Source organism: Epargyreus clarus, unplaced genomic scaffold, assembly GCF_041222505.1.
Source record: "Epargyreus clarus isolate Ecla_fem2 unplaced genomic scaffold, WU_Ecla_fem_2.2 ptg000006l, whole genome shotgun sequence".
NCBI classification, from domain to species: Eukaryota; Metazoa; Arthropoda; class Insecta; order Lepidoptera; family Hesperiidae; genus Epargyreus; species Epargyreus clarus.
This window is the reverse complement of record NW_027332214.1, coordinates 2,367,833-2,394,282: the sequence shown is the minus strand read 5'-3', so window position 1 is coordinate 2,394,282 and position 26,450 is coordinate 2,367,833. Positions and strand designations below refer to the sequence as shown.

General features: G+C 34.1%; 1 protein-coding gene across 1 annotated transcript; it reads right to left on the bottom strand.

Moving 5' to 3' along the window:
• Positions 1-211: 211 nt before the first annotated feature.
• Positions 212-26,450, bottom strand: LOC140742535 (uncharacterized). Its single transcript, XM_073073436.1, has 20 exons — positions 26,335-26,450; positions 15,080-15,280; positions 14,451-14,614; positions 13,167-13,393; positions 12,824-12,914; positions 11,727-11,923; positions 10,205-10,289; positions 9,618-9,802; positions 7,799-8,070; positions 7,180-7,570; positions 6,972-7,056; positions 6,388-6,590; positions 5,394-5,478; positions 4,961-5,116; positions 3,948-4,239; positions 3,168-3,558; positions 2,209-2,293; positions 1,612-1,814; positions 1,040-1,124; positions 212-411 (listed from the first exon to the last, which is right to left on the bottom strand). Exons 1-20 carry the CDS (start codon positions 26,448-26,450, stop codon positions 212-214), a joined length of 3,714 nt encoding a protein of 1,237 aa, XP_072929537.1.

Below are 26,450 nucleotides of genomic sequence, written 5' to 3'. Positions count from 1 at the left end.
TAAAGATATATAAAGACTAATTAATCCGTATTTGATGAATATTGCTTAAAATCTTCAAATTATTCTCTTCTTCAAAATTCTTGTCATTCTAAAATGATAATGGCTGACTAGCTACAAAATGGGTGGGTAGTAGATGACTAAATTTTAGTTGAAAAAACCTTTCCAATATATACATAATATTTATTTATTTGTTAAAAAAAATATGAATAAATTATCCTCTTAAATATCCGAATCTTTTTGCTTGATGGATTAACTCTATAATGGAGTCCATAGTCTCCTGGTTGTTTGGGAGGATCTGGTTTTCTGGAAGCAGGAATCCGTACTGCCCGCGGTCGCGTAGCTCGTAGCAGTAGACCAGGGGAATTTTGAGATGATCCTTTACCCAATCGACGCTACCTCCTGTAGCCATATCTGGGAATAAGAATAATCATAAGTTTTTTTTTATATAATATAAGAGTAACAGACGAGCATGCAGGCCTTCTAAGTGGCTACTGTCGCTCATGGACATCTGTAGTCAACCCTAGAAAGGATTAGATATTCCTACCTGAGGTCAGCCACAAATGCGCCGATACAACTGAGGACTAAGTTGGAATGCCTCGGAAAAGTATGTGTCCATTACCACACCCTTCAAATCAGAACACAACAGCGCTAACGCTGCTGTTATGAGGCAGAAATAGGTAAATTAAATAAATGTAATAGTAAGCGTTTCTCGTAAAAGAGTGCTATCAGCAAAAAGTTCTTAAGGGTGTACACCAATCTGTATTTCAGCCTGATGGACTAAATATATTTCGCTTTCGGTTTGAAAGTAATTGAGAAGATGATGATGATGAAAATTGCTACCTTCTATCATCACTAAATCATTCCAGCTCCATCGAATGTCATTACTTAAAAATATAGCAAATTTTACATGGCGCACAAACAAAATAGAAAACAGAACAAATCGATAAAAGGGAAATAACCTAATAAATATACAAATGTCGAAATGTAACTTCCATATCGTCTGAAGAAGTGAATAAAAGCTGAAATGTAAATGACTTACATATAGCTTCGGCGATGTTGCCCGTAACATATTGAGTACCGAAGCGTACTGACAGAGCTCCCATCGCTCGTCTGCCGATATTCATCTGGGAATCAAATAGTGCAGTTTGTATACCTTTTGTTGTCAATACGAACAATTTCTTCGAGAGTCTTGAAAATAGTTATATTTAGAAGTAGAAGAGTGAAGTATCAAACGAGTATAGTCTACCTGATGGCAAGTGCTCACTGTCATAGACATTTAATCAACTCCAAAAATGAACATTTACAACCAACTTCAAATAGTACTGATGTTGCAATTGAAGTTGATTACGTTAATGTGGACTATGATGGCGGCATCATAGTGGAAGTCAGCATACACCCTTTAAAACGAAAGAACTAAACTAAGAACGCAATTGCTTCACGCCAGGAATAGGTGTAGTGAATGTTAGCTTAGCAGTTGTAAACCATGTCGGAGGCTTTGTGAGCGATTTGAAAACATCAAACAGGGCAAGGCCACTAACCCATTAATCCCGTGTAGGCCTCCTAGTTGTGGGGAAGATCTCATGCCTTGCACAGTTGAAGCCAACTACATACCGCATCATGATAATTAGCCAGAGGCTCCGTGGTGTTCCCGAAAGGCAGTAACAGGAGCTGGCTGAACGAATGGAAGGATAAGTACATCTCGATCTTGTCAGCGATAGATCTTATGTACGTGGATAAGGATCTGGACTCAGACTCCGAGAATGGGCCCGGTCCAGCGTAGATATCTGTTGCTGGGTTGATACTGGCTCCTGAAACTGTGGAGAAGCGTTGAGATTTTTATTATTGAGTATTTTTTTAAATATATGCATTCATATGTAAAGACATACCTATGTAATTAAGTGCTTATGAAGTGGATATACAAACATTACTAATTACTGATGGCTGTTTTAACAATTTTCAACAAAATATATTATAATAAACAGAAACAAAAAATTATATGGAAAACTATGCATTTACCTCAAATGTGTAAGAACCATATTACGTGGAATTTGTTGGATTAAAGATTATGTTATCCGTAAAACTAGTTTATATCCCTATTATTTAAACTTAATTCTTTCTCTTAAAATTATGGGTCGTTAGTAAAACCGAGTAGGAGTGTAAAAAGCAAAATTCAGGATATCTTTGCTAATAAATAATTGACATATTTACCTAACCAGTTATTATTCCAGTTTCGGTTCAAGTCCACACCAAAATGCTCGCCAACTGGGCGCCTATTCTTTCGCCACATTCTAAACTGAAGATTTTGAAAATTAGTAATAATGATGTAACCTTGAATGTTATATTTGTAGGTATAATGAAGTAGAATATACATTTCATATGTATTAATAAACAATATTTTGTAATATTATTAATTACAACTAATATGATTGTAACACATATGTCTAATGAAATGAATACTTTAGGTAAAAATTGGGAAATATTTTAAATATGCGTCATCCATTCTGTCATTCCTGTCTTATTTCTGGATCCTTCATTTATCATATTATTTGTAGGTATTTATAAACTAATTCGACATGCATTTACAAAAGAATTAAGATTAGTGATATCACTAAATTCTCTGGATATATTTATATTTTTATCTTATCAAACAAGTACATAGCATATCTTGTGATAGTGTGTAAGGACAATAGTAAAACGTTAATGGAATGGAATGTAAATCTACGTGATTTCAATGTCGATTGAAATCAAATTATGTTAATTGATCTGACATGACAAAATCAATAACAATTATATTATCTTCGAAATGACAAGATTGCGATAAAAGGTTGGCTTAACATAATTATTTGAATCTGCGAATTTAGAATTACTTAATGTAAAAAGATTTATACGGAAACCTATAAGCCTGAGAGTTCTGCAAAATAAGTTCTCATAGGTGCGTCAAGTCTACAAATCCGCATAAGGCCAGCGTGATGGTCTATTGGCCTAACCCCTCTCCCTTTCGAAGAAACCCTTTCGTAGCAGTAGAATAGAAATGGGTTGACGACGACACAAACGCCCCGTTTATCTGAGTACCAACTATCATTAGATACTGAATGATTTTTTATGGGAACTGGACCTACATTTTCAACGTATTTACATAATTTTATCAGTAGTTTTATTGTTCTTACATGTTCGTGTGTCCAGACATAGCCATCGGGGTTGGTGACAGGGAAGATATACCAGTCGAAGTCACGCGCAGCAGCCCTAGTTTCAGCATCATTACTAGTCAGCAGCTCATTAATGATGTAACAGACAGCGGTCATCGTAATCCATTCTCTGGCATGAATGCCACTTTCAATAAAAATCGCCTTTCTTCCAGACCCATGGGAGATTTTGATTCCTCTGATCTCGCGGCCTTCGTAGGAACGGCCTCCGATGATTCTGCTGACGATGGTAGGATACGTTCTGACTAAGTCGTCTAGCCAAGCATTGATGTCAGCCAAGTTGTAATAAACGTTCCATTGCATACTCCTGACATTATTTCTGGTGTACTTGCTAACGACCTCTTTATCGATGGCTCTGAAATAAGTTTTGAATATAGACATAATACATAGACTAAAATATTTGTACTATTTAGATCAATTGATAAAAAAATATCTTTTTAATAGTACCTACTAGGAACTACCGATGTCACTATGAAAATTAGATTCTAAAACGTGTAACGTAAATTCCGATTAGATTGTAGATAAAAAGATAAATAGTAGTGCACCATTAAGTAAATGTTAAAAAATATATAATACAATAAAACGTACACAAAATATTTTTTATTAATGGGTCAGGTATGAAAAAATGTTTCAAATTCTTAATAATAAGGTATATTACAATGAAGTTTACAATGGCGTTTTTTACAGTAATTTGAATTTCTGTAATAAAAATAAACTACTATATTAAATAAATCAATTACTTACTCCTGGATATTTGTCATAGGAACTTCAAAGTTAATTTTATTATTAGTTAACAGATCTTCTAAATACCATCTATCCTTGGGGTTTGAAAGAATGCTTACAAAATCAGCCGACTTATGGGGGTACGTCCAAAAATCGTATATGTTTTCTTCATGAAGGTCTTGGAGTACTTTGATCTGTTTTTCATTCCTCGGTAATATTTTATACAGTGTATAGTTATCAAATCTAAATTTTTCACATAACACACAACTGAAACTTAGTACTAATAATATTAGGATCTTCATATTTATTAAAAATAAAAATGTTATGATTGTTTTTAGGTCTTTTGAATAGACGGTATGAATTGATAATAACTTTGTACGCCACGGTCGTACTAAGCATACAATAAATTATATCGGCCGATATACCCGATAACAGATAAGGTAATTAAGCAAATTTATGCATCGTAAATTTAAATTTTGCCGTTAAAATTTTTGGTAACGCCACATGAATTCATTTTCGGGTTTTGGTATGTTAATTTTCGTGCGATTTATTTTGTTGCAAATAGAATTAGTAAAGTGGTTTTCGATTTGCCCTATTATGTAAATTTGGTTTACGTTAAATATTATGATCATTCAGTTGCAAATAACAGCAAATATAGGTAATTTACCTTAGTGGCTAGGAAACTGTTTATTCAAATATATTAGTAAAATGTTATTTTATAGATTCCAAATTAAGTTATTTCGAATATATATCGTAGTAGGATTACATAGACTGATCTACATATACTTATCATCATACCATTAACAATGAAAAGTAAGGAGACGACGTATGAACATAATACGTAATGTGAATGCTTGTTAGAAGTAAATATTAATATTTATTACATAAAAAAACAAAAGGATCAAGGTCTTTGACATTCATTTACTTCATTAGATACAAAATTCCAAAGGACAACATCATCATCAACACAGAAAATTTCATCCCAAGACTTCCACTGTTCATATACCCGAAGCGCTTAGCTTGGTGTATTAGCTCGAGAACTGAGTCCATGACTTCTTGGTTGCTTGGGAGGATTTGATCTTCGGGGATTAAGAAGCCATAGGTTCCTTTATCTCGGAGTTCGTAGCAGTAGACCAGAGGAACGTTGAGGTGGCCTTTCACCCAGTCCACACTTACTCCTGTTGCAAAGTCTGGAAAAAGTCAAGATTGTTTAAAAAATATGTTAGAAAGAATTCTTAGAACTTTATGTCTCGTCATCTCTATTGAAATGCAAATGAAAATTTCATCCTTCTTAATTTTAATAACAAACTCCAAAAACCGGTTTACCAAGATCAGTCCCAGGTCTTCCATATCCAGATACTTAATCTGACATAAGCTCAGCTAACACACATTTATAACCAAATTAATAGCGATGCAAAGAAGAAGAATTCACGTCAAAACCATAAAACAGCTTAGGTAGGTACTTACAGATAGCTTCAGCAATATTTCCTGTGACATACTGAGTCCCGTATCTCACTGAAAGAGCTCCCATCGCACGCCTGCCAATATTCATCTGTTAAAACAAACAAATGGTCTTTTAGATTAATCTTAGGATATTTTATGTATTTGTATCATACGAGTAGGTAAATTATAATAATCTGAATATATTTGAAACATGTAATTGTTAACAAAAAAATCTAAAAGATTAATGGTCCAGACTTTATTTATAATAACATTATTATATTTAAGTCTACAAAAAGTATAAATTTACTAGAACATCAACCTTAAGTAGAAGTATCAAGTCTCGTCAAACCGTGTTAAAATAACATTTTAATTAATACTGTAAGCTTTCACTATGATTATGTGGCGGAAAATAATTTATCTCTTCAAAAGCTCCGGGAAACTTTACACTTAAGCATGAAAGCTTCTTAAGCGCTACAAATTGAAGAGTTCTTGTGACGTCACCGCCAGCTGCCGTAACGTGTTCTGAGATTTTAGCAAAATTACTCGTTGGTTACTCTTTATACTTAGTACATGTTGAGGTAATCACTATGAATAATATCTACATTTAACATCTTCTATGACGAAATATTTTTAAAGGTTAAAATTCGTTGAGTCAACGGTTGAGCTATGAAACTTCTGCGAAGATCAGTAATTATTGAGTTTTTCTTTATTCTGGTTTGAATGGTATGCCAAAGCCGAAATGTAAGCGTTTTACTTATCCCTAGGTCTAGCAATGCACCTAAGGAAACATTGTGACCAATTGTCATCAAGTAAATGGCGTTTTATTACTTACTTAAACGCATACACAACCATGAGGAAACTTACGAATCCGAAAGTTTTACAGATATTAACACAATTTACCGTCATGATGGAATCGGGCATAAAAGTAACTTGTAATATTTTATTTGTTTGAATAATATTATTTTGTCATTTAATGGATACTAGATATTATGCATGTTGTTAGATAACATATACACACCGCATCATGATAATTTGCCAACGGCTCTGTTGTATTCCCGAAAGGAATCAGCAGAAGCTGACCGAAGGAATGCATAGACAGGTACAGATCAATTTGATCTCCAAGTGACCTGATGTACGATGATAGAGATCGCGTCTCGGGTTCAGAGAATGGGCCTGGGCCAGCGTAGTTGTTCAATGCTGGGTCTATAGTTGCTCCAATTACTGATGAAGAGAAACAAGAGGTTAGAGTATGAGAAGGATATGGGGTATATTTTTAAAGAAGCATTTATCTATACGGCATTCCCGTGTTAAGTCACTAAAAGCAAAGCGAAATAATATGTATGTGCTTAATATTGTCTCTGTCGATATTTATAGGTACTATGCCTTCGTGTGAGACAGACATTTAAAGCTAAAGTAAAATTAAGTAGTAAATCTTTAAAATAAATATTACAATTTCTACTTAGACATCATAATATAAAAAAAAAAAAACCAAAACATTTAACGATTTTATGATTGGCCAACTCAGTCAGGAAATGTTTTTGCTATCATACCAAGTATTATTTATAAGGCACAATGTTTATGATAAATTATTATGCCACCTACCCAGCCAATTATTATTCCAGTTTCTGTTTAAGTCAACGCCAAATTCAGAACCAATAGGTCTCCTGTTTTTACGCCACATTCTAAACTGGAAAAATATATAAAAGCAAAAATGATTCCATTAAATATTGTCATACTTTTCATTTCTTTTTGTTTAGCTTTTTTTATGAAGATTTTTCATAAGGAAATGAATCTAAAGAAATTTACTTACACTTTCGTGACTCCAAATATATCCATCTGGGTTTGTTACGGGAAATATGTACCAATCATAATCATTAGCTGCTGCTTGAGTTTCCTTGTCATTGTTAGTCAGCAATTCACTAATCATGTAACATACACTAGTGGGTGTAATCCATTCCCTAGCATGAATCCCACTTTCAATAAATATTACTTTCCTACCAGGACCATGCGATATTTTAAGTCCTTTTATTTGATGACCTTCGTATGAATGGCCTCCAATCACTATGCTGGCCACATTAGAGTACGCTGCAGCCATGTCATCTAACCAAGCGTAGATATCGTCAAGATTATAGTAGACATCCCATCGCATGCTTCTGATATTACTTCTAGTGTATTTCATTACTACTTCTTTATCGATTGCTCTAAAATGAAAGGATTGTGATTTAATAATCAACTTATTTACGCTATTTATTGGTGAATATTTTTTTTCTTTGACACGAATTCCATGAAATAAGGAATGTTATAACATTAGGACTCTAATATCTATTGTCATCTTTCATATAAACCATGTAAATAACTTCATTTTGTTTCTTAAGAACCAAGTAAGAAATTCGTAATAAATTATAACGTAATTAATGGCAGATACTCACTCTTGAATATTCGGCATAGTTACCGTAAACTTCATATTGTTGGCCTTCAAGACATTTTCAAGTTCTACCTTATTTTCTGGACCAGATAAGACATTAACGTATTCGGCATATTTCGTAGGGTCGGTCCAGAAATCATATCTTACATCTGTATTTTGGATATCTTGTAGTATTTTCGTATGTTGTTCATTTTCAGGAAATATCTTATACAAAGTGTAGTTATCGAAGCGAAACTTCTCACAAGAGACAGAAGCCACAAATATTAGAAAAATAAACTTTATCATTGTTATGTTTAACACTTAGGTGTCGTGTGTGCTTGTATCGAAAATGAAGGATAACTCATAAAATTGGAGTTGTTAAAATTATCTGCTATATAATTGTAATAAATAGTATCAAAGCAGTAAATGATAATAGGCAAAACATGGATGTATGTTACCTACTCTTATATATTGTAATTTTCTTGTATGTATTTTGAAAGTACCCTCGGTGGTTCGACTCCAGCGGCACCATTGCTAAATCTATTTCTGCCTAATAACAGCAGTGTTAAGCGCTGCTGTGTTCTGGTTTGTAGAGTGTGATCAGGGTACGTATATTTCCGATGCGTTCCACCTTGATCCTTAGGGGTAGCAACGCACTCCGGTTGCGTTCCTTTGGAGATCCCGGAGTCCTCTACGCAGCGCAGGACGGCCACCGGGGGGTTTAGTGCGGTAATAGTCCCACATAATCCGTCGTCGCTCCCACGGCGTCGGGTACCGTTTAAAGGTTTCCCCCTCGTCAACAAAAAAGGGGTAGTAACGCATATGTAGCTGACATATGTCAGATAGGAATTCCAATTTGATCAGGGATTGATTACAGATGTCCATGGGCGGTGGTAACCTATCAGGTCGACTGCATGCTCGTCTACTACACCAATATTATATGAAAAAGAAAGAATTAAACACTGCCTCTATAAGGCCGTTTACATTATGAACATTACGTCACGTATGAATAATTTCAACTTTAATATTGGCTGGGGACGCATAACATTATTAAGCATATTAACCATGAAACACTTAATACAATTTTGTTGTTTTAATACATATGAAACTGGAATTCTGTAACGGTTATCTGGTTTGACAATAAAATTTATCTTACCCAATGGCACCAATTTGGTCATAACCATATATTTTATGATACTATATTTTATTTATCTACTCGTATATCTGTTGTTTTAAGGATTGTACCTATTGTTATAAAAATGAATGTGGAAAACATTATTTAGTATCTTTATATTTTTGTATTAAAATAATAATAGGTTGCAAAGATCACCTTGTGGTGCTACCTCTGAATCTTGGAGTCCATGGTTCAAATCCCAGCCACCTCTGATTTCCAAAGCTATGTACGTACAAGGAATTAATTAACATTCGCTATGAAGCTGAACGAAAACATTTTTAGGAAAACTGCATACCTGAGAAATCGTAAAAAAAAGTTTTCGACGGTATGTGATGTCTATTAATTCGTACATTGTCAGTACTGTGGACTATGGCCTAATCCTTGACATTCTGCGAGGAGACCCGTGCCCAGCAGTGGGACAATAATAGGTTGATGATGATAGTAGATGGCTCTATGGTTATGGTATTTAACTATTTATGTTATCTTAGTAATGTCAACAAAGATTTTGAAAGTTAGTTAAGAAATTTATCTCATTGCATTTTAGGGGAGAACAGCATATAAACAGCCCATCAGTTGACATATTATATAGTTTTCGTATTCAAGTTATTGAAAGGATAAACAAATTAAGATAAAAAACAAACTTTATTTAGTCTAAACCATTTCACAGTACATTAATTAATTTCGCTTCTCTTATAATGGCTAGTATAGAATCGTATGTTTCCTCGCAAGATGGCAGCACTTGCGTCACGGGGAGCGTGAAGCCCCAAGTCCCGGTGTCCCGGAGCTGGTAGGTGGCCACCACCGGGGGGTTGAAACGATGCTTCACCCAGTCAGCGATGTTGCCAGTGGCGCCATCTGTGGTGATAAATGTATTGATTAAGGTATTTTAGGAAATCATCATGGCGTCATGGCTTAAGAACTCCGATGATTATACTGCAATACCACTGCTCCATGCATTTAATATGCCTTTTAGCATTTTGTCAGATAAGTTAAATTTTTGAGACATTTCATCCTTTGAAGCAACTGATGGTGGTAGAAACTTTTATTGTTCGATTCTGGAAGAAGCTACCTACATCCTTTTTTTTCGTAATATCAGAGTTGTAAGCGAGTCCACCTGATGCTATCTGTATTCAACCCCACATAAGATGGGAGGCCCACTTGAGGTCGACCACAGAAGGTATGCAAGTGTAAGTAATATCTTCTTCACAACAGCAGTGTTGAGCGCTGGTGTGTTCCGGTTTGTTTTTATTAACTTACCATGCACTTGCTTCGAGTTCCCAACGATATATTGAGTACCGTAACGTACAGCCAGAGACCCCATGGCTCTTCTGCCGATTACTACCTGTTAATTAATAATAATTATAATTAATGCAGTAAACATATTTTAGTTATATAACTGATGGAACATGTACTAAATTTTAACAAGAAAAAATTATATTGATAAGGAATAAAATGTAATATTGGAGTTGAAATGGAATATCAGTTTTAAGAAGTCCACTCGAAACAAAGGCCTCCTAACAAACAAATGAAACTGGAAAGCTTAGCCCTTAAATAATTTTATTACTAATCCCCATTATTGAACGCAGTAACAGGAAACCACCACTGCTTATCTACTAATTTTAATTTAATATAATTAATCCATCCATTTTTTCCCCACCAAAAATTTAATCTTAACAATTTGTAGCTTTGACCGTCAATAGACAAAACATTGAATAGATTGTTAACAAACGTAATCAAGAGTATTGCTTCTAGGATAACGGAAGTGTTACTACGAGTATTACATATAACTGATCTACTGTAACAGCCAGGCTAGGTGATGTCTTATGTCTACAAACTGCATTTGTAGTTTGGCAGATTATTTATTTATTATTTAGTTTTAGATTTAGATTTAGTATTAGTTTAGAGCTGTAGACAACAATAAAAAAGATTAATTAAAGTGCAAGAGCTATTATTTATGTACACTGCACAAACTAAACAAACAATTACCTAATTGTCATGACTTTGAATAGCTGACGCTTCTTATTTTCGTTAAAAATTCAATTCTTTTCGATTTACCGAGCGTTAGTAATTTTTAACGTCTGAGTAACCTGAGTGACAGAAACTTCTTTAATCAAAGCGAAAGTGCAAAAGTTTTTACACCAATTTACTATAATTTAGGGAGTTGACAGAGTTACTTGATAATAAAACTAAAAAGTCAGGCAGTTACTGTAAAACTTAGTGCAGATTAGGGGCAATTTTTTTCAAATAACCTTACCTTAAATTGTTTATCTAAATTTAAAAATATGCAGTTTATATTCTCTGGTACTCCAGAGAATATAAACTGCATATTTTTAAATTTGCTTAAGTACTTTATAATTTTATATGATAAGTAAACACCTGAAAGTAAACTTTAAATATGATGTCATTTAATTTTTGTTTGCTATTTTTCGGTGATAAAACTTTCTTTGATGCAGCTGTGTAGCATTTTAGTGTTTTCGCTAAAACAACATCTTATTGTTTTCGGTACTTAAGTTGCTTATTGATATATTTAGCTAGAGTATTATCTCCTAATCGTCTACCTCTGACTGGACCCACCACTGGACACGAGTCTTCTTTTAGTGAGAGCAAATTCGAAAAATCAGATGTTCGGGATCATTGCTTTTCCTTGGTCTACTTGGTAATTAACTAATTATTTAATTCTCACGTGATCCAATATTTTCATTCCGTAATCCTTAGAAAACACAAGTCTTTCAATTCTGGAAAGTATTTTAAGGTAAGGAAAGGATATTTTAACACAAACCATGTCATTAAAGTTGTACATCGGGATATCAGCATGAGCGAAGGGAATGATGAAGCGCTGGCCAAAGCCTCTGAAGGAGAGGAAGCCAGCCAAGTTCAGTGTCTCGATGTACCGGGAGACATCACGAGTTTCGTACTCGGAGAACGGACCCAGGCCTATAAAGTTGTTGTCCGCTGGCCTGAAGCTACCGCCGGAGACTGGAAAAGAAAAGTATTTTTAAAATTTGATTAAAAGATTTCTGAAGATCAACGAAACTGTGTAAGTTTTTGAAAAATAATTATATACTCATATACATACATATGTATTTGAGTAGATAATAAGGTCTTGCATTAGGTACGTGTTTTCTAAAATTATTTTGCCTAAGTGGAAATATACAAATATTTGTTACATGCTTAATATAATTTAAATTAAATTGCAATCTATTGATAGTTTAAATATATTTATATTGGGACTTATTGTATTTGAAGATATTATTCATGTAATAGCCCTTATAACCTTCAAACTAGATAGCAACGCTTCATTTTTGTTACATAAAGCAAATTTTGTTCTGACGCTAGTACCATCATTAAACACGAAGAGTTAACAGTTAAATCTTACAACTGCAATAATTGACATGACTTATTCCAGTCCGTTACTGGAATAAGTTCCAGATTCAGCGATTGGAATAATGTGTACCGGTCTTTACTTAGAAGGCTGCTTACACAAATTTCGAACAAATTGCAAGTCGTTTAGCATTACAGAATACTCCAGTGAGTCTGGATTTAGATTTTTCTTGGGAATAGACTCTTACTTTGCATGTAATCGCAAAGATAATTTTATGTCATTGTGGGAAAAATAATTTTCTTACTTAAACTGTGATATAAAAGTCCGTTACATTCTCAAGTACCGAAATAAACATAAATATTAAAACTGTTATTCCATTAGATCTCCAAAAACAGCGTCAATTAAAATGTTTTTACTCATGACTTTAAGTTGTTCGAGAGTTTTTCAAATCCAAATACATTATCGAAGATTTTATTATTTGCAAAGCATTTTTCTTCTTTTCATTCTGAGCAAAGTAAGAGCTAAGAAGGGTCCATAAATAATTTAATTCTCACCTCCCCATTGTGAGTTCCAGTTCTTAGTGAGATCGACGCCAATTTCATTTGATCTGAAGACTGGTCTACGGTTCTTGAGCCATGATCTGATCTGTAATAAAGGTATAATTTATATTAGTTCCTGGTAAACAACATTCCCTTCAATTGAAGATTAAAAATAAACACAGGTTAATTATGAAGTAAAATCACTTAGCTCATTTGTTCATCTGCAGGTTTCAAAATGCTAGGAAAAATCGTAATGTCAAATTATTAGTTACTTTCCATACTTAAATAGTAGTAATGCAAATAGCGCCTTAACATTGTATGTATGTAAAATATAAGTATGAAATGTATGTAAACTTACAGAGTTCTGAGTAAACATATGTCCATCCGGATTAAGGATTGGGAAGATATGCCAATCATACTCATCTAGAGCGGCTCTGGCTTCTGCACTTGTGCCCCTGACGAGCTGATCCACCACGTAAGTGAGGATAGTGGGGGACAGCCAATCAGCGGCCACTTGACCGGCTTCAAGGAAGAAAGAACGTCGTCCACTTCCTCGGGATAATCTGACACCAGTGATATTTCGCCCTGAAAAAATACTATATACTTATTACATTTCCTTATTTGGTAGAACTTTAGTACTTAGTCTTCAAAAGTTATCAAAAAATACACGTCATGAAGCTAAAGTAATTCTGCAAAAATGTTGATAGTGCAATGCCTATAGAAAACCTACGGCAATGTACTGTTAACAGAACGCTTACATCAGCTTGATTTAATCTTAATATGGAGAAATTACAGATATTTAAGTTAGAGGTAGCACTAATTGTATGTAATTATAACCTTCTTTGTTTTGTTTTTTTCCATTTTGATTGTATTGTTAACTTTTATTTTATTTTAATTTTTGTTTTTAAATTTGTGTCCGTTTTTTTTTCAAAGTGTTTTTTTTTATTTTCATCTTTGTATATTTAGTTTTAAAATTGTACTGTGTGCTGCAATTGTCTTGATTAAATTATATTATTATTATGCTTATGTATACTTTTTAAAAGTCTCGACTCAGATGTAGGCGAATCGGTATTAACAATGATGTTCACGGGCTTACACCAAGTGAGCGTCATATATATTTATTTTGTGTTTTTATATAATATATATTTTATGTATGTATGTAACATATATGTATGTGACTATAAATATTATATTATACTATATATTTATGTAAATATTATGCTACTTACTTATTTTATATGAATTATGTTAAATGAGTGTCTTTGTCTGTCTGTAAAATTATTATTATTATTAGTGTAACAGATACATCACACTGATTCATGTACCAGCCACATACTTGCTGGTGTAACAGATACATCACACTGAATTATGTACAAACCACATAATTGCTGGTTATTAATAATTTATTTCACTTATAAATACTTTTCTATTTTGATATTTTTGATATATTCAGTCTTGCTTGCAATGTCTTTTACAATGGAAGTGTGATAAATTAGTTGATAATGATGTATTACTGTAAGTGTTGATGATTATGAGAGAATACAAGATATTTCTGGAATCCCTTCTGAGCGTTTCCACACTAGTTAATAGACTACAACCCCGACTGTTACCTGCATTATTTAGTATATCGAATTGTTTTTACCTTCATATGACTGTCCAATGGTAATGGCAGTGACAATATCCCTGTGAGTAGTTGCCAGATGATTGAACCATGCGTATATATCATCGATAGTTTGGTAATTAGTCCAAAATAATTGCTGTCTTGTATCCCGTTTCTTTCTGCCTAGGATTTGGTCATCGAATGCTCTGAAATTGCATAAACAACTTTTAGCATATCTATTTCTTAGTTTGGCGTCCTTAAGATGTGTAAGGTAGGATAAGTAGATGACTTTATAAACGCTTTCTATACTCACAGCCCCACACTAAGATTACCTGTATTGTGGGTGCTATAGACATACACAGAGACAAATAAACAAACACCTAGACCCAAAAACAGAAACCTAAATTTATCATTTAGAAATCTGTCTGACCGGGGATCGAACCCGGGACCCTCTGCGCGTCAGACTGGTATAGTGACCGCTCTGCCCCGCGGGTAGTAAGTTATTAAAAACAAAAACGTACCGGCCACTATCTATAGTGACTACTAAATGTAAAATAAAATTCGCCTTATGTAACTAAAATGTCTAATACATGACCAAATATGGCGCTTAGTTATACCAGTATTAATTACACAGAGATAATCCATTTCGCAACTATTATCTATATACTCACTCTTGAATATTCTTCACAGTTTGCTCATAATACAAACTCCTCTTTGTCAACGAATGCTCAAATTCTTCTTTAACCTGTGGTGAGGCAACAACACTAACATAATCACCGACACTCGTTGGTGGCTTCCAAAATTCTAGACCGTCTGATTTCTTATAAAGGTCTACCAAATAATCTAAATGTTCTTCATTATCAGGATGTATTCTGTATAGAGAATAATTATCTAATCGCACCTTCTCTGCACTTACAACTGCACTTAAAATACTTAATAATACTAGTTTTAGTAACATTTTAAATAACTAACTGATCACTGTTTGTTCTAAGTCTATTGAAAGGACATACACTTTATTCTGTTATCAATTATCATTAACGTTAATACCAAATATCTTATTAATAATAAATATAGAGCTGAATTTTGTTTAAAATTGATTAGTTATGGTAAATTACTGTTTGATTGCAGCTATCTTATCAAAGTATGTGGATAAAACTGTAATTATCGACAGTAGAATTTGTAACGTGGTTTTATCTACGTTATTGATTGTTTCAATTTGTACTTTAATTTATTACGCATCACCTACACAGTCAAATACTTTTAAAATGTATAAGATATGTAAAGAATTTAAATTACTTTGTTTTAGGTTAATCACTACCATTACGATGTCTTAATTGTATGAGTATAATATTGTTATTTGTTACTGTCAAAGCACTTTACTCACGTGGATCTTTGACGGTAACCGTACTACATAACTTCGTACGTGGTATAGAAATAGGGCTTGAGTCATCATCAAGAATGGTAACTATGAAAAGTATAGTTTTGTTAAGTTGAGTTACATTTTCAGACTTTGAGTTGTGAGAGGATTGATTTAAAGTCCATTAATGAAGGTCTATTACTGGACCCAAAAGTAGTTATAATAAATACGGTTGAAATAAAAAATAAAGATCAATCATGGAACACTGCAGGCCCCTTCAGTCGTTAGGAGAGAATCGAGCCCATCAGTTGGCATAAAAAAGTTTTCAGCAAATCATGGAACTTTGAATAAAATAGCTGATAGCAGATAGACAGCAGAGAGATAGCAGATATATAGCAATTAGCAGATAGATGGCAGTTGCAAATGAATTCGAACCTCATCAGAATTTAATGACGAAATATGATTGTGGACAGTCAATTCTCGTTATTCGTACACCATCAGACAGACAGTTGTCATATTATCATAATGTAATGTAGCAAACGGAAATATAATTTTCGAAACACATGATTTTAAATATCCAATCAGGTTCATGAGCTGATACAATCAGCCTGTCATGAGTTATTAACACCAGCAATTATTTGTTCCGCCAGCAATATAAATATGCCGCTATTTATGAGTATGACTGACGGAAAACCGCAGAAATTAACCTCGGATTAATGCATTAGTGCTTTAGTAGTGATATTTTAACAGTTCTATTTATAAAATATAATATAATAAAGGATTATCTCCAATACACGTTTTTAACCGACGGCGAAAAGTAATGATATTGGTATGTATTATTCTTTGGTATACTCCATACCCTAAAATACTTACAGATATCATTAAGTATAGGATCATCAAGAATATCATTAGACTCATTTAAAACGTGTGAGTGAATTAAGCTAAATTACTTAAATTCAATATTTAAGTTACTTAAGTGATTAGTCTAATATTGCCCTTTCTACTAAAGCGTGTGATAAAGTGGATCTCGAAGAGTTCAAGAAAAATCTATGTTCGAGTATAACAGGTGTGGTGAGTGATACTAATTATAGGAGACATTCGAACATATTCCTTAACGTTCGTTATTATCCAATCTTTCCAATATTTTGCCTATCAAAGATCGACATATGACAAGTTCTTCATACAAGACATTATCAAATTACGATCCCAGATTACTATTCAATAGATTGATTATTAATAATGGACACAAACAGGCATTTGCGATCGATCTTGTATTCCAATCCTATTCGGCATTTAAAGAGGTTCAGAGATTACTTACAGTCACTTTCGTCATATCATATGATGTATGTTAGTATGCTACTTCTGTAATATAACAAAAATAAGTCCTAACGGCATTACTACACGTACTTAGACTACAAGCGATGATTTTTAAGATTGATCGCCTGTCTGCAATTAGCTGCGGGTGAGTTATCCGCTCTTCGCACTTTATATTTATCATCTGAGTGTTACACAGTGTGTTAGATTTATGTAAATGTTTATTGGATTAATTGAGCATATATTACGCATAGTACATAATCATAACTAACTGTCAATACTGCCTTTTTCTACTGTCACCTATAAATCAACTCTAAATAGGATTGTGATATTGTGATGTGTCGATTACACATACATTTTTACTTCTAAGAATTAAATTGGAACCACCTACATATCTCTATCTACACTGTGTTTGCATTACCAAAATCATTTTCATCGTTCTTTTCTTTGAAAAACCAAAGACCTGTCAAGAAAATAAATTTCTTTGTTTTAAAAACAGTTTAACTTTGAGTATTTTCTATTCAACGGTGAAATAGCAATCTTAAGTTAAATCTAAGATATTTGAGATGAGTCAGATAGAAGAGATGTTGAGCAAAGCAGCTTTCCATCCATATATATCCGAGTGAATAATTAGTAAGGGTAAAGTGTAGCCGTGAGTTTTCCACTATGTAGGTATGTGTTTCCATGCATATATTCTATAAAATTATGTATGTAGGTAAGTAGTTTATAGAAATAGATTTGGAGAACAAGATTTGGAGCAGATTTAATCTTATGTTATCCTAAAAACAAGCACGATCTTTGAAAATACTCTGATTGAAATTGTATGTACTCGTATGTTTATTTATTTTGTATAAATTTTACTGTATCGATAAATATAACCTGTAACACCTACTTAGCAAAAAATCTTTATTTCCGTATTTAATCCTATCCGATGTCGATTACAAATGGCCATAAGCTGCAGGTGCCATTAGACGGACTGCAGCTTATGATCATGTTAGCACTGCAATTTTTTCTGACACAGAAGTAGCCTTCTGAGACAAAGTTACACCCTACATGTTCGTCCTCGGTCGACGTCTCTTCCGCGGGGTCCGTGAAGACTATTAGTTGGGGGTGCCGGAGCGATGGATCACGATTGATCGCCTGCCAACAATTAGCTCCGGATCAGTGGCTAAACGCTCTCCGTACTTCATTTTTAACTCTGACATTTTGATGGGTGACCTGTGAACGGATTCTGTTCAAGCGAACTGAGCTGGCTGTATCTGGATATTTTTCACGGTTTACGATTCTCATCTAATTCTTGCTCTAGTTTTACTATTTAAGTGCATATTATGTTCATATTTTTGACAGTTTATCATGTTCGTCTGATTTATTGCTCTTGTTTTGTCCAGCTGCATATATTTTGATAGGTTTTGGAAGTCTAGATCTTTTAATTATCTACTTTTGGAGCCGACGGTACCTAATACCTGTAAGAAAATATTTTAAGTAATTATGAAATTACACTACTGGTAGAAGAGGTGGTAACTGGTATTTATTCATATCCAGTACTTTCATTACATTAATTAATTACAACAATCAATACATTATTGATTATTAGACTTAAGTCTATGTATTAAATAACAATAATAATTATCGATATTTATTGTTGTATCATTACTGAATATTTGTCTTCTGTAAGGATGTAAAGGGTTGTGCAACCCTATAATCCGCCATATTTACTATGCGACTCGATAAATTTCAAAACAAGTACTAGAAATATATTTTTACACCACCTAAAAATATCCATATCACATTATTAACAAAAGCATATAAGGCCATTTCTGGAAGAACGACTTTTACACAAAACAATGAGTTGGTTTGAGGTTTGAGCGCTAATTGTGATTAATGGACACCGACGGTCCCATCGGACAGTTTATTTCAGCAGCTCCATTATAGCTTTTAAAATTTGCAAAGATTTTATTTTTATACCTACATTTTGATGTTTCCTAATGCTTTGTTCATGAGTATGTTTCATTCTTATAAGTTGTATGAATTGCATAACTATGAAGATTTCTTATAGGTTATTTTATCATATCACTGGCAAAAAATGGTAAAATTCAAACTAAGTAAAAGAAAAATTCTATAACACGTGTTATAAATAAGAGATTATGTAAGAGGTTGGAATAACGGTTCTTAAAATTAATATGTAAATTATCCATAATAATTGAATTATTTATTTTATAACACCTAATATTTCATAAGACAAATATTAATTTGTATTATTACAAGAAAATAAAAAGTTTAAAAAATCCAGTAGCTTCGATCATATTATATCTAAGGCTTTTTCCGAACGAACGACTTTAACGCACGAGACAATGCGTCGGTTTCAGCGCTAATTGTGATAAATGAACGCGCTCTTCGCATCGGACAGTTTATAGCTCGACTTGGCGGAGGCACTGCCGTGCCTCCAGATATTAATGCAGTCTTGCAATTTTGCGTTTTCGTTGCGACTGAGATAATAATTACCTGCGAGTAAATAGATTTTATTTTTTAAGTATTGTATAAAATACTTAACACATATCTACCAAGTATTAAGCAAATGCTATAAATATAATATTAATGCTGTATAATAAACCAGGAATACGTGTTGCAACTTAGAGACCTAACCGTTAATTTAATTATGACTTTATCCTCTAGATATTTTCAATTGAAAAATAGTATGTTTTTATAACTTAGAATCACTTCATGAAAAAAGTAAACATAACTGTTACTTTTGTTTTAGGGTTTGCAATATTGGATTTTTAACCAAAGTGCGGAGTGTAATGTTTTTCGAGTGAATATTACATGTGCCAATTTTCGGCAAGCCTACACATCTACAGCCCTAACAGCTTTTACTTATCGCTAAAATTATCCAAATTGTAGAAGTGACATAGGGTATTTTTAGGCACGCTTATTTTATTATAATTCTCTAGTTTGAAATCTCCTCATTATCATTACCACTTTTTAATTGTCGCGTAGGTTCTTAATTGTAATAAATGGTCACGTTGGGTGGTGCGTCATCATTTGTCTTACACTGTCCACTTTTATCTTTACATAAAAGATGCGATTTGCCGACTCATTCATTTACGTTAAGTACTAATTAGTCACGTTTTGATCTTCGATAGGGATTTCTACATTTTTGGTCATATGTTTGCCGAATGGCATCTGTTTTTATGACGCACATACTTGCTATTTTGCGACTAATATACTTCTTTAAGTAAGTTGAATGTTTGTTGTATTAAAATAATAAAACTTTACTTTGACGATTTGGCAACTTATTTGATAATTGTCGCTAATTCCAAATATACCATAAGTGTCAGCTGCAATAAAAAATATGTACAATGTTGCTAACTTTCGGGGACTAAATTGCATCGACCTCTATAACACACGTACCATCTTCGGATGAATTTCGATGTAGTGTTAGTTACCTAAAACTTAGAAAACTATATGCATAATAATTTCCCTATTTGCAGAATGAACTTTTAATCCAATGTATGCTTTGGTCACCTAATTGTGATTAATGGTCGCGCGGTGGACGAACGTCATCGTTTGTCTTACGTCCTGTCGTAGTAGACGGTTGGCTTTTCAGCTCTATTTGGTAGAACACACTTGCGATTTTTTACGACTTTTTTGTATCTATGTACTAATCTTTTAAGCCGTGCAACAACTATGAAATGTAATATTTAATTAGTTTGCTTTAACCTCATGTGCATGGCAGTGATAGCCTAGTGGTTAAGAAAATCGGCATCTCGATCGAGGGGACCGAGGTTCAAATCCCAGGCACGCAAAAAATCGTGAGGAAACCTGCATACCTGAGAGATTTATAAAAAATAAATCTCAAAGGTATGTGAAGTCTACCAATACGCAATTGGCGAGCGCGGTGGACTATGGCCTAATCCTTCTCATTATGAGAGGAGACCCGAGCCCAGCAGTGGGACGTTAATGGGTTGATGATGATAACCTCACGTATTTATTTCAACAATTGTTATATTTACAGACAAATAATCGCTTTAAGACTATCTTAAGCCGTTACAAATTAGTGCTTAATCATTTATTATTTAAATGAGTGCATCATCATAAAGTTACCTTTTCGGTGAAACGCCTTTGTTATACAATTCTACTATTACTTAATATTAAATTTAATTATACTAATTATATACCTAAAGGTCGGAATTGCGAAACGCTAAGCACTAGTAATTTCATAAATCCGTCTAATTTAGATGATCCAAGTAAATTTAAGACGCGCGTGTGTCCAAAACCACAGTTTAAGCTAAATTTGAAAACCGAGCAATTACCACGCGCACGATTTCACGACTAAAATTAGACTAATGATATAAACACGCAATAAACGGCAAAATGTCCCTCGGAATTAACGCCCCGATTTGTAATGTTACGGTCTGACTTGCGGTGTGGTTTTAGACTTGTTTGATTAGTATTGGGACATCTTTAAATTTGATTACGTTTAAGGCGAGGTATGACAGATAAGTGGCTAGCTTAAGCAGCCTACGTGTAGTGCAGGGGTTCCCAAACTTTCGTAACGGCTATGGGCGTCGTAGAAGAGAGTCGTAAGACTTAGACGTCAGAAATAACAACGCTTCTATGGCTAACCGAAAGTTGAATGTTATCATATTTAGGGTTGATTACAGATAAGAACATATGGGAAGATAGACTGAGCCCTTGTTGGTCACATTTATTTTCAAAATAATTATAGTTCAAAAAACTAAAAAACACGCTTTTATGATAAAATCAACTAAAAAGTAGAAAATAATTTTCAATCTAAAAATCAATTAAGGAACAGTAAATAGTATAATTGTGGAAAAAGTGTGGGGTGCTTTTCGAACCTGATAAATGGAGCACCCCACACTTTTTCCTAAAAGATCATCAATCCTAAAAAACATTCTAAAAGAGCGCATTATAGATATGTTTCAGAACATTTGAGTTATAGGGAAATAACATTATTATTTTCTAAACTAAAAATCACGATATAAAAGTTACGCCTATTGAAACTAAATAGCAATAATTATTTGCAATCTAAAGTTGCGATGAACTTTGCTGAAGGTGTTTGAAAAATCTCGCCTCGAAAATCGTTAATCCAGAGGATGTTGATAAGGACAATGGTACAAAACTATTAATGTTTAAAATATTGAATTGTCATCGGTCCTTAATAAGTATGCCAAATTTCGAGTTAATCCGACGTTTTGAAGGGGGTTAAAATCATGTTCAAAGATTCCGTTACATACTAACATACCAACATACCAACATACCAACATACCAACATACCAACATACATACGTTTGAAGCTAATAAAAGCGTGTTAATTAGAAAGCGTTAATCTTTATTGACGATCCGGCGAAACGGTCACAGTTCAGGTGAAACGCGCAAAGGGTTCCGAGTTCGATCCCCGGCCAGTTAGACATCCGAATGATAAATTTGGATATCTGTTCTAGGTCTGGGTGTTTGTGTATTCGTCTTTTTGTGTATCTATGGCACTCACGATACAGGGAATCCTAGTGAGGGGCTGTGTGTAAAAAACGTCTTTTTTGTGCGAATTTGTGGGAATTCCCGCGAATGTTCCTGAAACCTGACAAATCTACTCATTCCTTTTATATTTTTATTATACTGCACAAGCACATACATAGAAACATATGTAAGAGACCTAAGACATAAATCAATTAGGGCCGGGCGCAAAGTATCGGATCCGGTGAAATCCAAGGTTGGACCGCAGCCAAGGCGAGTTACTGCAACAACCGCGGCCCAGTGCAGTGCAACTGTCCAAATTAATGCAGACGCTTGATGGATTGCTCGGGAGTGGAGCTACTTCAATTGATTGATTTGAAGATACGTTCACGTTCAACCACAATTTCGTGAGTATTTTTCTGCCAAAGAATTTGTTGTTTAGGAATTTGGGCGAGAAGAAATTTTTTTATTGCGGTAAGTTTAAGCAATAATCTTATATATATAATTCTCGTGTAACAATGTTAGTTACCGTACTCCTCCGAAACGGCTTTACCGATTTTCACCAAATTTTATAAGCATATTTAGCAGGTCTGAGAATCAGCTTCTATCTATTTTTCATACCCCTAAGTGATAAGGGTTGTTCACCCTTAACATTTTTTTATTTATATGGCAACACAACGTTTGCCGGGTCAGCTAGTAGTATGTATAATTATATCACAAATTGTACAGATATTTGTAATTTTAATTGTTTTGAAAGTTGGTAGAACAGGATGGTTCGATCGCAGAGAAACCATCGCTACGGCATATCTAATGTAAAAGAATCCTGCGTATCTGGAGGGGTTGACATCCACATTCTCACTGAAATGGAAACACATCTAAGTATAATTCGTTCAAATAGAACCTAAACTGTTACAGATTGTTCATAGGCAGCAGTGGTCGCATATCTGAACTATTACTTCGCGGGAAAATTCATTGAAGCAACCAGTCTTAACAATTCTTCTAAGTGTATGATCAAATTTTACAAGCTTACCTCTATTCCCTCGTATTGAGTTCTATTCGCAGATTACTTCAATATGGAAGTGAAACCGATCCTAAATAATATCCTTGCAGATCCACAATATCAGCTGATTTTGCTGAAAATTCCGGTATCTAATATTTTAAAGCCCGTTCAATACTTTCATGTAAGCTTTTTTGTTGGAAAACAGTTTACAAAAAAGCTTTTCGATAAAAAGCACTTCGGTAAATGATCATAATCCTGGAAGTTGAATATTGCCGATTTGAATAAATGTTCCTGTCAGCGTTTTGATGTATACTTATGTACTAAGCGTATCCTTCTGTGCGGCTGCCCTTGTGCTTGTTACTTTTGAATCATCATCAACCCATTACTGTCCCACTGCTGGGCACGAGTCTCCTCTTTGAATGGCAAGGATTAAGCCATAGTCCACCGCGCTGACCATGTGCGTATTGGTAGACTTTACATAACTTTGAAAACGTTTTTTTTTAGATTTTTCAGGTATGCAGGTTTCCTTCACTGTTTATGCAAGTTAGTAATAATTAATTTCTAATACGCACATAACTTTGAAAAATCAGAGGTCTGGGATTTCAACCTCGAACCTCGGACTTACGAATAAAAGGCCGAGTTTTCTTTAACTACTAGATTATCACTGTTTTTTTTACTTTTGGATGGCAGTTTCCATACGTTGCAGAATACAGTGGCAGTATTAGCATAGGAATAGCTGAGGTAATAGTTTCGTCATAGGCTAATGTTAGAATTGTATTTCAACAATTAATTAATTTTCACTGTAACTCATCGGGGTGACACGTGATGCCATTGAAAGATTAGTACCTCTAGTATTTTAACTACCGACAATATTTCGAATCACTTATGCATTGGCACAGGCTTCTACATTTGAAATTTCGACAAATCCGAATATGAGCGTGTGTTCTCTGTAACTCATCCGAGTGGCACGTGATCTCATTCAAAGATTAGTAAGTCTATAGTATCTTTATCTTCCGACAATATTTCGGATCACTTATGCATTGGCACAGGCTTCTACATTTGAAATTTCGACAAATCCGAATATGAGCGTGTGTTCTCTGTAACTCATCCGAGTGGCACGTGATCTCATTCATTACAAGAACACGCATTAGCGAGCAGCGAGCGCGTAGACGACGTCCCCTGATTTATCGGACCACCTCCTGCCCTTAACGACACGCCGTGATGTACGGTGGATAAACTGTGGTGTAAGGCACAGGCGTGAGCGATAGCGTATTGTAAATTGTATGTCCCTAAGTAACGTTGTGGTGTGCAACACAGGCGTAAGCGATAGCGTGTTCTGCTAATTGTTTTGACTACTAATATCCTTACTAGTAGTAAGGATACTGGTAGTTACTTACATATTGTAAACACCATCGCAAGCGGTAGTTTATATTTTGCAAACTAGAATTTTTAAAATATATTGTTAGGAAGAGAAACAAAATTTTTAAACGTATAATAAACAATGGAAAAGGTCTGATCCGTAGGTACGTACGAATAAATGCAAAAAAAACATATTCTAGTTACAATAAAAATACATAAAAAAGTTTTTCTTTATTAATTCTAATTTACAATACCCAAACTACTAACTGACTAAGTAATTACTTTTCCGTTTTTAGTCGCCTGTAACTTACGCCATACACAGAAAAAGAGGACATTGTTCGCAAAGAACAAAGAGAATTATTCGAAGATGAAGTCAACCGCGTTATTGTGGCAACAAGACACGGCTGATTAATGCGAAATGTAATTTACACGTACGGTTTTGTTTATTGTGACTTCGATGGCTTTAACTGCCTGTATCGTTTTGTTGAAATAAGTTGATAGAAAGGCGGTTTAGCCTCGAAACGGTGTGTATCTTCTTTTTATTTGCGTTTCTTGTGTCGCTTCTTCTCTGTATCAACATCTTCGTAAGTTGTAGTGACTTGCTGACTCTAAAAAAATCACAATAAATAAATTAAGAACTTAAATGACAGTAATGTATAACTGTGTCACTGATAAGTGAATAAATGAATTTAGAAGAAGTTTAGAAGAACCATTTCAGATTCCAAATAGCATACTTAACTTGGTTAAAATCTCCTCTCTCTTACTTAGAAACATGGTATGGAAAATAAAAAACTTAGAACTTAAAAAAAATCAAGAAACAATTGTTTATTTTGTTCGTCAATGTATATTTTATGAGATATTTTTGGGTCACTGCCATTTTGAATTTAGCGACCGCAGAATTTGTTTGCAAACAAAGCCCGAGTGTTTAATCTCTTGGCACTTTCATGGACAATTATTAAAACTCGACACTTCAATTTACGAGTTCCGGTCAAACCGCTCACCTCAACAAAAGGTAGCTAAGGACCTTCACCGCCCCTAAGTAATAACGCTCTTGTGCCGAAAAACCCGCGCTCAGCACCAAAAGTCAACAAAAGACCGTTCCATTTAATTAATTCAAGCAAAATCTCCTCACTTCAGCGCCTCATAAATATTGAGAACTATAAAAGCTCCTCGGTTCTTCAGAAAATAATTTCAATAATATTATTCGCGCCTCCCCCCGTTCTTATATTCTCGAGAATCTTATTTGCTTAAAGGTGTGAAGAATTTTAGGTCAAACATTATTATCGCGAGATTTTGAGAGGTACTCTGCAAGTTAAGGGTGGGAAAGCGTTGCATCTTAAGTATTATTCATGAATAAATTAATTTAACCATTCTATGCTAGTATTGCATAATTTGGTTGGTGTTTCCAAAACATTATTCCTTACCTACGGTAAATGCAGTAGGAGATGACTAAGTCTTCGAGAAGAGCAGGAACATTCTTCAACAGACCAATTATGTCAAGACCTTTCGTCTTAGGGAATCCTATAAATCGTTTGGTCAT

What these genes read in the sequence shown, in the direction of transcription:
- LOC140742535 (XM_073073436.1), bottom strand. Translation starts at nt 26,450, where the DNA reads ATGACCAAACGATTTATAGGATTCCCTAAGACGAAAGGTCTTGACATA. An exon ending in CATTGGACAGTCATATGAAG is followed by an intron (nt 13,394 to 14,450) that starts GTAAAAACAATT and finishes GTATTTTTTCAG; the next exon opens with GGCGAAATATCACTGGTGTC. An exon ending in CTGGAACTCACAATGGGGAG is followed by an intron (nt 11,924 to 12,823) that starts GTGAGAATTAAA and finishes TTTCTTTTCCAG; the next exon opens with TCTCCGGCGGTAGCTTCAGG.